A 13,101-nucleotide genomic window follows, 5' to 3' on the forward strand; every position below is an offset into this window, starting at 1 on the left:
TCTCATACTCATAGGAAAGTATTTTTGATCTACATTTACTGTTGAAGAATAACAGATTGTCTTCCTCCGATTCATCACAGAGAAAAACTATTCCAAAAATGTATTAAGACTACACTCAAACAAGCAATGTTGAATCCCCATTCTTAAGATATGTTTGTATCAAAAATTCAGTGAATATATTTAACTCATGATAAACAGACTGTGAAAAAAAGGTACTTGCCATTTTGCCATTATCTTCCAGCCTGAATGAGGTAATACATAATCCAGTAAATCTGAGATTGTATTAAATTTGAGATTCTTTTAAAAGTTAGTTTTACATTTAACAAATAACAGCTATTTATAGATAATTTTAAAAAGTAATATACATATATATCTGAGCCATAAGCAAATTTGTTTATGAGCTTTCCACTTTATTTCTCAATATCTTTGTACTTTTTTTCTCAGCTTTAACAGCATATTAGCACTAGTTTCTGTACTTTTTTATATTTTGAATAATAAAAGGAAACAGGAAAACAAGAAGGAAGAGCAAATCTTTTCCATCAGTCACAATTTTTTTGTTTAATTACATTAGTGAAAAAATGTTCAATAAATCTAGATATTGTGCTCGATCATATCACTCCTGAATACTGACATACATATTTGGTGCCCACTGTGCCCTTTTTAAGCAATAAAGTGTTCCAAAGTTAATTAAATGAAAAGCACTTTCACTCCATTCCCCACTGTTAACAGAAAACAAACAACCAATAAAAACTACTACTGCATGTCAAGAGAAATCTGCACTTTTGTAGAAGAGCAATGAGGGAAATGCCAATGGCATTGTGCCATGATGTGCTTTTCTCAAGACTTCCAACTGAAGTTGTGGGTTCACTTGCCCTGAGGGTATTGCTAATAGATGCAGTCTTAAGTTAGCAGAATAAGCAAATAGGGTCAAAACGTATGCTAAAAATCAAGAAAATCCTTCTGAGATCATCTACTACTGGCTATACATAAGGCACACCTCCCACTTGTTTTACAAAATGGTACAGAAACTGAACAAGTAGGCACATGGCTTTACAAACTTCACACCAAGTATCCACAACATTAATGCAGGGCTCCACAGTGAAGATGAAAGGGTAAATAATTTGTATCACAAATATGTGCCCTAGAGAAATGCATTACTTTGCATCCTTACCTTATCTGAAGATTTTTCTGTATGAGTAAGATTATAAGAGACCATGCCAAGCTTATAAGAGCTAGAGGATTTGTATTCAGGATTTTTATTCCTTTTTGACTCTTGAGATATAGGAAGTAGAGCATCTGCCACTAAGTATTCCGAATCTTCAATGGAAGAAAGAATTGCTTTTGCTATTTCGCCTGTTTCATGCCGTTCCAGTGTGCCTAGAAAAACACAACACAATTTGTAATTTTTTCAAGGAACTACACTAATACACATTCCCATTTGAATATTGTGACAATAACACAATATTTACAACAAAATATTAAAATATTATATTAACACAGTACACTTCATGTAAACAGATAAATCATTAACCTATATTCATAGACAAGCCAACTAATTCCTTACTTTCTAGACATTAAAAATGTATATTCTACACAAGATTCTATTTTATAGCATTATTACATTTATTTATTTTTTTTTTAAAAAAAAGCTTAACTACTGAAGAGACTCTAACAAATACCTTAAACATCAATAGACTTAGTATATTCTGTATAACATGATGTCAGATACAACTTTCAAAAGGAGTGAAGAAATTTCAAAACACCACTTTCCCTAACTTTAACTCTCAGTTGTTTTCCTTCCCACAAAGCCTTCAGTGTGTAATTAACAGTGTAAACAATAATATGTTTATGTAATATTTTAGTGCTGTCCTCTAGTGTTCTGGGTTACAAATAGCAAGGGAAAGCTCAAAATTTTTCATTCTGTTACTTAAACCCATCTACCTCTGAAACTTTTTAAATACCTGAATATATTACACCTAGCTTAAGAGTCAGGAATATGAATACAATGTTTCATGGACTGCTTTATCAGTTGTGTGGATATAGGGAATCTGATTCTTTTAAACATTGCATCCACAATACAGGCAGATTTGAGTGCTATTTCCCCAAGGAACAGCTTCTGGTTCTGCTCTTCTTCAGTTACTTTCTTCAGTTTTCTTTTCATTCTTACTGTACCCTCTTCATTTCTCCTGAAGAACAAATCATTTACCTTAGGCTTTGGAAATTCTAGCCGACATGGAAAAATTGTAGAGTCTAAAATTAATCTAGTTCTGACTAGTGACTGCTAATTCTTGATACTTCTGACTGTATTTTTCCCACTCTTCATGTGATTTCCTAGGTTAGTGCAGAGGAGTGAAATGCTGTCAGGAAAGCTAAATATGACGTCATCCATTTGCTCATGTGTTGGAAGGCTGACAGTCCCCAATGGAAAAAGATTGTTTGATTTTGTTTGAAGACAGCAGCACACCTCTTTTCCAGAGTCTCTGGGCTGTTTATGGGTCAGACAGAATGAAGACCTTATGAATTTGCTCTGTTCTCTCTCCTTCAAGTTACATTCCCAATTAAAACTTTCTACCCCTTTTTATGTTCTACATAGAAATTGTATTCCCATCCCCTCCCACCAAGATATAAGGTCTGACTGGAATCAGGAAAAATTCCACACACATTTTTCTATAGCACTCTAAATGCTAAACTTTGGAGAATAGAAAACAGGGCTCAATATCTGAAATTTGCAGGATATTTAAACACAAACAATTGAAATAATTAGAATGAACATTCATGACCAGAAGAAGATATTCCAGTAATAGTACTTAATTCATAACTAACATTAAAGCTTTGTAACTGAGCTTGAGTATATTTTAAAATGAGATCCTAATAAATACTACAAATTTCCTCCATGAATTAAACTCTTGAGAAACTATTACATTTCCTATAAATAGCAGCAATAAGAGACATGTGAACAATTTAAAAGTAAGTATCTGCTATAATGTGACATATTTTTCCTTAAATTTAAATTCTGTGTAGCCTCAAGTAATACAACATGAATTTCCCCTTTCATTGTCAGTGAAGGAAAAAAAAAAAAGTAACATTGAAGTTTTAACAGTAGCACTTGCTAAAAATATTGGACTGGGATTGAGGGATCTCACACAATGCATTTGTCTCTATAAAATTTCTTTACCTGAAATTTCTCCAAAAGTTATCTCTCTTAACTGTAGTATCACCTCAGTTATATGGCCAATAGTCTTCCTGTTCAAAGCACAAGAAAGCAATGCAACTGACTTTTTGTCCCCTCCAACTCAATTGAATGCCATAAACTACACTATATTATTACAGAAAAAAAATAAAAATAAAAATAAAATAAAAATAAAAAAATCAGGCCCTGTTCTTTTCAATGTCATTTTCTTCACCCCTTCCCAGAATTTGCAGTCAGTGCCAAGGACTTACAGAAGTGAGTAGGAAAACAAGAGGCCTAAGATCTTCAGTCAGACTGCTTATGAACGCTTCAGGAAAAAATACTGGCTGCAACATTTCAATATTTCAGGAGTACAAAAATTCAAGGAAGGACTATACAATCCATACTAGATATGAATGAACAAATATTCTTAAAAGTGTTATCATGTTTGTAAAGTTAAGTTTATAAGGAAATAATGTGGACATTCATTCAATATTAGTTTAGCTTCTTTATGCATACAGAATAGTTTTTGGTGGTCTCCACAGATCTCACTGCATTTTTCAGAACACAAGATAAATAAAAGTCACCAAAAAAGTAGTAGCTCTCCCTTAAGCGTAGAAGACTAAACTCTCACTAAGACCTACCATTGCAAGTCTACTATACAGGAAATGTATATGTGTACGTGCTTCTACCCATCCTTGTTTTTCATATCACTGTAATCTGTACAATTCACTACAATTAACTACACGCTCAGCTACTTCAGAAAGAAGTACCATAATATACCTGTGAAATAATAGGATATTACCTTTATGGGCAAGGAGCTAAGGCAGAATTTGTGGAAAAATTCTTAATGAATCCAATAATTTTAGGGGCCTAGTATTAAATTTTAAAGACCTGTTTTTACATACTCTTTAGTATTAGACAGCTTCAAATATGCAAAACAGGCTTTGCTGGCTGCATTTACACCTAAGTGTGCCTCACCATCCCTTAGCTCCTTGCACAAATAGACGGACAGCAGTATTTCTCTTTTGAAGACCACTGCCTAAATGAAATAAATGAACAGTCTTGATGTATATGAAAGCAAATCAACATTTTATATGGATTTATTTCCAAATACTGGCAGATGTACTTCTACATCCTACAGACTTGTGGATGCAAACTGAGAAACCAAACAGATTGAGTTGCAAGTGTTCAGCAACTGGTTGCGGCAAGATCATGCCACAGCAAGTATACTATTTTGTAGGTATAGTTTGGAGAAAATTGATTTCTTATAAGCCACAGAAACACAACCAGGTTCATAATGGGAGAAAAAAAGAAAAAAGACCCCTTGACATACAAGAGTAACATAAAAGAAGCCAGGTGGGGATTAAGAAAAGTGCATTTGTAGACAGGAATTTCACATAGGAAATTCCCTGGACAACCAGCTTCGTTTACTACTGACAGAAGGCTATGATATCATAAAATCAATCTCAAAAACTTGAGTTCCACTTGGAGTTCCATCTTAAAGCTATTTATTCATAGCGGCTATCTCAGGTTCCTTATAATCGTAAGTAACATCTTCCAGAAGAAAGCTCTGTTCTTAAAGGTGTACCTATTTGCATTTACTTCTAAGTCATAGAGCACAGTATGTTTATAAGCACGGATTTGCATACATTTGAAGCTGCAATAAAAGGGCACAGAGTACACAAGCAAACGATTGTGATGATGGGGGAAGTTGGGCAATCGTGGAAGTACTAGAAAACATTTATCCTATCCAGTTGTGTTTGCATTTCTGAAGAGACTGAAATATTCATTTGCAAAGCGAATAGGCAGCAGAGACGAAGGAAGAGGTATATGCTGGAAATCCTGAATACAACTATACAAGAAAGAAGCATGTTAGGGAGAAAACTGTTTATGTAACAAAGATTCTGACCAATGCAGACAGTTGAACAAATACAGGGGCTAGGTGGTTTGTTCCAGAAACTGTAGCTACAAGTGCTGTCCCTAATCTTAAGGGAAAACAAAAATAAAGAGCAATAAAGGGACTGTACATTTGAAAGCTGTCTTGTTTGTACTCTTTCCAATCTGGAGTATTTTAAAACACAATGAACCCAAAGCTTTTGACAGGGAAGGTTAAGGTACCAATGAATGAAGGAGAAAATATTTCCTAGATAGCAAGTCCACTGCTATGACCCCCTACTATACATACAAAATACAGGAAAAAGTCTTTATCTCTCTAAGGTTGTGACCATGGCAACCAAGTCTTATGAACAGACAAGAGCGGAGTATTTCACTCTCCTGGGCAGCTTTGGACCACTAGATGTGACTGGCTAGAGACTGTTACAACATCTTATTCTTTTTCTGGACCAAGTACTACAAATTGGGTCTCTTGGTGTTAGTGCTGTCCATGCAGTTCTCAGGGTTCTGCTTTTACTGAATGATGCATTTTTACTGGGGAGGTCATGCATATTATCTATTTCAAGACAAGGTATTCACTGACATCACATGACCTGTCATATCATCAGGCTCCAGTGCTTTCTGTTTGCTGTCACAGCTAAGTATTGAAAAGACATCCTCAATACTGCAGTGCTGCTGTGACCTAGTAACTCAGCTGAATTTTATAGCAGAGGTGCTCTATGTGAATGACAAATGGTTTTAGAATTGATGTTATTTAAAAAGATCATGTGGTTAAGAACAAGTCTTTCTTTAAATTTACTAGTAGCCAAAACAAAAATCACCACTTGTCAGGCCAACTATCATCTGCATGATATTAGCTATTTCTTGGTGTTTTATTTGTTATCAAAATATTCCTTTCCATAAATACCTTTTTCATCTGAAGAGCATCCACCTACATCTTTTCTGTGCTGGTTGAGTCAGAGAAACAGAACTTACACCTTCCTCACTATAAAATGCTTTATTATTTATTTATTTATTTTTATTTTTCAAGCAGTCTACCATTCTGCTTCAAGACAGTATTCAAGCACTTGAAAAAAAATCTCTGAAATGTTAGCTCTATCACAAGTATCAAATAGCATAAACTAGATGGAACAAGCATTGTGTTAAGTTAAAATACACCGTTCAAACCAATATTGAGACAGAAAACTAAATAAATAAAATCTAACAAATACAGATGGGATAGACCAAATAATATCCTGCCTATTGAAATGTATTTATTTCTGAAATTATATTTTACTATGACTTCAGCACTGTGTACAGGAGCAAGTAGAATAGTTGTCACTGAGGAAAATGGACTTGGCAGACTGCTGTGGTTTCCACATTCAGAAGACTTCTGTCATATAGTCTGATGAACATTGAGATTCTTCAGAATACACATTTTTAGAACTGCTTTAGTAAGTTTGTAAAAATATTAAGTTAAAAAAAAGCAAGAAAGAAAAGTTCTGACATTATCTATGTAGTGCACAGTTTACACAGTGTAGGCAAAATTCTCTAACACAGACAGTCCTCATCTCAAGATTTCTGCTGCAAACAAAATACCCTGAAAGAACGGCCAGTAGAACTCCCATTTGCTTCTTCACTCCACTATTCTGAACAGCTAAAGACAACAAAACTGTAACAAGAATTTAGTACATATAACATATGTCAGCAAAACTGAAGAAGTGAACATTTCTGAACTTAGTAAAGATGAGCAGTTTCACTATTCTTATATTGCCATCTTAAACTATTTTTTTTATTGCCATCTTAAACATGGAGCACGACAATCATCCCTTAGTGTCTGGAATTAAAAACATCGAATAGAGTTGAACCCTTCAGACCACAATGACCATGTCAATCAGTTTTCCTTTCCACTACTGTTTTTTTTTTTTTTTTTTTTTTTTAATATCCTACTTAATTAATTAGCAATAAAGAATGGACATCAGCTATCAACTATAAGAAATCATACTTTTTAGAAAATATATGGAATTATATATGTTCTACTGAATATACATGAAATATATGCAAATATAAGTACATAAGTATATATGGTTTCAAATAACATGTATTAAATATAGATGTACCTTACTATTCTCTGCACAAAATACACACCCTTAGCTTCTCCAGGCTGAAGAAAAGACGATATTGCTTTTTCAACAGACCTGTCCAAGATCCAGTACTTTCTACATCACCAAGTTACTGAATAATTTCTCAGATTTAGACAACTGAAATATTTGAGTGGAATCTACTTACTAACCTGAGGCTTACTTGCAAGATAACACAAAAAGAACAAAGTTTTAGCTTAAAGGTTTACCCATGAAAAAAATCAAAAACACATCTTCACATTTATTGATCATTTGAAGTTCTAAAATATGCTAAATACATGTAAGTGAGTGCTGATATTTTGTGTCTTAAAAAAAAAGGACTTAAGTCTCTGTGTATGACCTGTAATGAGCAGCTGAGGATACTTGATTAATTCTGCTTAGAGAAGACACTGAGGGGTGACCTCATTGCTGTCTCCATCTTCCTCAAAAGCAGATCTTTTTTGTGACTAGTGATAGGACATGAAGGAAAAAATTAACACTGCATCAGAGGAAGTTCAAATTAGATGTTAAGAAAAAGTTCTTCACTAAGAGGGTGATCAGGTACTGGAGAGTCCCCAGGGAAGCAATCATGGGATCACCTTCCAATTTATTCAGTGTTCAAAGTAACACAGTGTAAATGATAACACGACTTCTGCACAGAGCTACTAACAAAGAAATATTAGTTAAACCAGACATTCTTTAATGTTGCACTGCATATTCCTAGAATTATGGTAACATTGGCCAAATAAGTTATTTTGCCTCTGGTTCAATAGTGTACAGCAGGTTCTCCCTTTCTCTAAGGATGCCTCTTAAGCATGAAGTAGGGAGGAGGAGGGGGAAACCAAGAAGATGTCAAGATGTCAACCTACGTGGCGTCTGCCCTAACTGTTGATGTTGAAGGTCAGACCATGACCTAAGAACAGAAGAGCTAAATCACTAGTCTTTTTCTAAATGCAAAAAGCTCCCTTTGGGGGAGATATAAGCATCTCAGTCTTCAATTAACTCCTAAGAATGCAGCAGAGTACCTAATATTTGATCCATAGTTTTGTATTAAGTGATATTTATTAACAGTAACGTCAGAAGTATGAACAAGTGTTTTTTGTATAAGCAAGCAGACTTCAGGGCCCATATTATGGGTGCATTCACAGACATGTACCTTAAAAATTAAACGTTATTTAAACAAATCATTTATCAATATTTATTTGTGTAATTCTAGAATAAAGAAAGCAAAGATTGTGTGGGTACAAACTGAGCATGTGTAAAATGCATGTAAAAGACTAAACGATAGAAAACCAAAACAGACAAATTGTAAACATTTTCTAAAGTATAGGGTTAGACAAGAGAGATTTTAATCAAAATACAGCATGTCTTGGAAAAAAAATTAAAACATGTCATATACCACCTCTTCCTGATAATCTGGCATCTCTGAAAGCCCTCTACTACCTGACTGCTTTCATTAATAACTACAGCAATTTTATCAAAAGCTTAATGTTAACTAGCCAAATATCTGACGAGAGTTCAATAGAACTAGTTAGGTATTATCTCATTGTAATGCCTATTGCAGAATTTGGCACTTTTGAAGAATCGTGTTATACCAATAGTTACAGATGAAGTTCATTACTCTACACACATGAACTGCATAGAAAGGAGACACTAGACTGGTTTCTAAGAAAACCTTTTCACTGTTACTGCATCTTACTCCTACAAACATATAAGTGACTTAGACTTCTGACAAGGAGCATGGGACCCTAGAGATAAACTTTGTTCACCACAAATACATGAATAAATAAATGGGCTTCACAGAAAGTTATTAATAGGCCTTTTTTGCTCCCAATAATATAATGGGGTACCATATGAAAGATTCTTCCTGTACACATGTAGTGTTTCACAAAAGTGTTACCAGGCGTAGTTACCAAGGAATCTAAAACTTTTTTTTTTAATCAACCCATGTCTTTAGGCTATGCAGAGGGCACTTGAGGAGAAAAAAATAAAAAAATCAGTGACTGCTATGACCTTGACCTTAGCTACACCACAGCCTGCAGCATATGAAAAGCAAACACAGGATTTACCAGCTAGGCCATACACTCCATTCAAATCTAGTCTGACTGATGACATGAAATAAAAAGAGAAAGAGAGGAAAAAGGAAAATTAAAGATATCAGAGACTGTAAATCACTAAGTTTTACAAAGACAAAAGGGTGAGAGGAGTAATTATGATTACTTCTACAATTATCTAAGAACAAACTTGAAGTTTATTTTGCTATAGCTTTAAGGGTTTCATTAAAACTCTCTGGATTATTTCCTTACAGTCCCTAAATGAAACCTAAAGCTTAGTTTTCTTAACTGATTAATTTGTTCTGAGGTGAGAAAAGCTATCAGATGTACTAAAAAGATGGTCTCCTTTAAAACAAAGAAAGGAAACGCCACATATCCTGCAGCTTATATAACAGTAGCATAGAGTTTATCAGAGACAGACTTTTTTTTGGCACTGGTTGTAAAAAAAATTTTGAAGCGTAGATATCTAAAAATGAACTCTGGTGTTTTAAAGTGTTCTGGCATATATGACTGTCAGACTGTCAGACTATGACTACTCCCCCCCCCCCCAGCAGAAGTGTTTGAAATCATTTATTATTGTTATCATATTAGTCATGAAACACATGGTGTTGCATAAAATCTTAATGCCTTAGAGCATGGAATCAAAACTGAATAGAACGCTTCTGTTAAATACGTTGTCAATGTTGATGTCTTGTTCCCACCATAGTGGCAACTTCAATTGAAGGGGATTATGTAGCATCATTACCATTTGCTTGCTCAAACCGGAGAGGTTTATACAGACTCCATCCCATATTACAACATATATGGACTTCAGTGAACAGAAGTCATAACAATTCCTTTTCTTCTATGAAAAGCTATACACACATAGAAAATCGTGTAAATATCAACATAAAGTTGCAGAGACAGGAAGGGATAACACAGAATATCAGCTGAGGTAGCTTGCATGTTTATGCAAGTACAATGTATTCTGCACATTATAACCTTTTAAAATTATATATGCCATTGGATTACTATAGGTGTTAAGTGAAGTTAGAAGCAGTGAGTCTGCACCTGACAGGAAGATGCCAAAAGTTTTCTTATTAAAGCCCTCATACTGTGATAACCATCATGTCAAAATACATGAAAATATATTCATAAAAGGCTTGAAGTAGTGTAACAGAAACTGGGAGTGCAGCACATAATGTAGACAAAACACTATGCAATTCTACACCTTAGTAAATGTCTGTCCTCCAGCATTCAGAAGTGCATGAGAAAACTAAATACTGAAGGAATTTGTGCAGTTAGATTTATACAGGTGATCTTACCCTTAGCATCAAGTTTTTCAAAGCTTAAATTTTACGTTTTACTTCCTTCAAACATCTCAAGCATAGTTACATAGCTACTTTAATAACCTGTTTTTCTTTAGCAATTTAGTTTTCAGAATGCTATAATTATTTCCTTTGCTATCTATAACTAATTTAATTACCCCGCATGTAATAAATGGTACAGAATATTAACATGTAAAAGGTAAGAGGTAAAGATCCATAAACAGTTCAGAAGAGGAGTGAACAAAATAGATGAACAGAAGTCAAACAATGTCTCATGAATCATGTTTCCCAAGAGTGCCCATTTTAGGTAGCTATAGTAAAATCACTGTTCCCATTAGCAGAAACAGATCATACCTGTATATTACTATCGTGACAATGGAACAAAAAGGTTGATTGAGCTACATTTTATTTTTAACTCACAATAAGCATGTTGTTAAATAATAAAACAGAACGAGATTTGCAGGGAAAAAAATATAGTAAGTTACTAGATGATTCTGCAAGCATGATGAATAAAGTCATATTAAACTAGTAATAACTCAAAACTATATCTACCTTCAACAAATGACATGCTTAAAAAAGTCTGTCCATTCTTTCCTCAGTCTCTATATATTAGATTGAAGTGTGGCTCCATAAATATGGTGTGTAAATCAGGAAGAAAACTGATCCTATTATTGCTGCATCTTACACTAATATTTACCTTTTTTAAAAAAAAAAAAAAAAAACAAAAACAAAAAAACAACCAACAACAACAAAAGAAACCTCAAAGATGCATTTTCCTGAGCAGATAATAAGAGCAATAGATAAGAGCTGATTTCCTTATTGAAGTGGATTTCAAGTGGTGGCTATTGAAGAAAATATTCTGCACTCTAATTTAAATAAAATTTGTTATTGATTGTCATATTTGTCTTCTAGTACACCAATTTGGAATGTATCTTGTATACATGCTATGTTAATATTCCATATGTTTTATTAGATCAATATTTATTGCCATGGAAGGATATTCCACCTTAATGGAAAGTCTCTGCTTCCATATATTAAGCTGTAGGCAAAATGTTAAACTACACAAATATTAGTTCGTAACATCTATATTACTACTTACATGTATGCTCAGCAGCAACATTTAAATTTAACATAGAATAATTTTACTTAGTTCTGTAAATCAAAGTACTAAGGATGAAATGCAATTCATCTTATTCTGGACTTGTAAAAGCAGTAAACAATTCACTTAAACATCCTTCCCCTCCACCCCCACCCCCCCCCCCCCCCCCCCCCCCCCCCCCCCCCCGTCTTCTTGTGGTTATTGGAGGAGAAAAAATAAGCACTTCTGCTTATTCCTACTTCCTCCTATTCATTAAAGACAGAGTTTAAACTACTAGTTTATAGGTAGATGTCTAAGTGTAAATACATGTAAATGCCAAGTTATTTAAGGTAAACTGTAAATTTCACTTAGTCAACTCTCGCCAGTTAATGCACTTCAGTATAAAGTATCATTAAATGCTTTTTTTTTTTTTTTTTTTTTTAAAATAGAGGCAGCCCATCATACTCATTGGCAATTTCCCATTTACAAGGTAAAATAAAGTATCTTCAGCGATCTTATGAAAATTGTACAGGTTGCACATGAAGAAATACTGGTTTAGATTTAATCTGTGATGTTCCCACCCCATAAAACAAGAAAATAAAAGCCTGCTAAAAAGATATTTTGAGCTTCTAAATGCTTTCTGAGAAGTGTTGACCTCCCTCATAGGAACTTGAGAAGATGAACTGTAATGTATAATGAAGTCTTTCATTTGTTTAAGGGTTCATCCTCTTAATTACCTGGTAGGACAGTTTTGAAGCTAAACTGGTATCGCTAAAAGACAGTGATAGGTACTAGACACCCCTAAACTTTTGTGAAGTCATTTGTCAAATTCAACAGAATTACTGCAGACTCTACAGCAGTGTAAATATTTAAGTATTCATGGAAATTCCTTAATTTTGGGATGTGAATTATAAACAGACTGGCTGTTTTCCCAGTTATCCATTAACTCCAGCACAATAACAGTTTCTTTTTTTTTTTTTTTCCCTCCCCATTTAAAAAAACTGCAAACAGTGATATACAAGCCTGACACAAAATCTGTTGACTTTCATTTAAGGAGGCAAAGCTTCAGTCAGGAAACTAACAGTACAGCCAGAAGAGAAATACTTCTTGACTATAGAAATGACTAACATTTTAATCTTATGTTCATATCCATAATGGAATCCAAACACAAAGCTGTCACTTAGACTCTATCCTCTTTAAATATCAGGGGACATGCTCACAGGTAACTGCATCAGCAGTTAGTACTTTGCATGTCTATCCATTAACCAACAGATCAAACTGTAACGGAAGTCTGCTTTGTTCCTGCTGAGTTTTGTCTGTGATGCTGTATACATCTTTCCCTGTACCTCTGAATAATGCTGTCTGCCTGAGTGATACTGAAGTATCTACATAGCTTCTGATCTAGGTCAGGCCAATTTCAAGGATCAATGCTATGACCTTTCATGTTCTCTTGGAATAAAAACATAACTTACATTAAACCAACTACAGTATATCTTAG

General features: G+C 34.2%; 1 protein-coding gene across 1 annotated transcript in view; it reads right to left on the minus strand.

The window, feature by feature from the left end:
• The window catches only part of WDR72 (WD repeat domain 72), a 109,789-nt gene that overhangs the window by 78,268 nt on the left and 18,420 nt on the right, over nucleotides 1–13,101 (minus strand). The window contains exon 13 of the mRNA XM_032195171.1: nucleotides 1,172–1,377. Coding sequence (XP_032051062.1) covers nucleotides 1,172–1,377 — 206 coding nt within the window. The remainder of the gene's footprint in view (nucleotides 1–1,171; nucleotides 1,378–13,101) is intronic.

This window comes from Aythya fuligula, chromosome 11 (genome assembly GCF_009819795.1).
Source record: "Aythya fuligula isolate bAytFul2 chromosome 11, bAytFul2.pri, whole genome shotgun sequence".
Taxonomy (NCBI): domain Eukaryota; kingdom Metazoa; phylum Chordata; class Aves; order Anseriformes; family Anatidae; genus Aythya; species Aythya fuligula.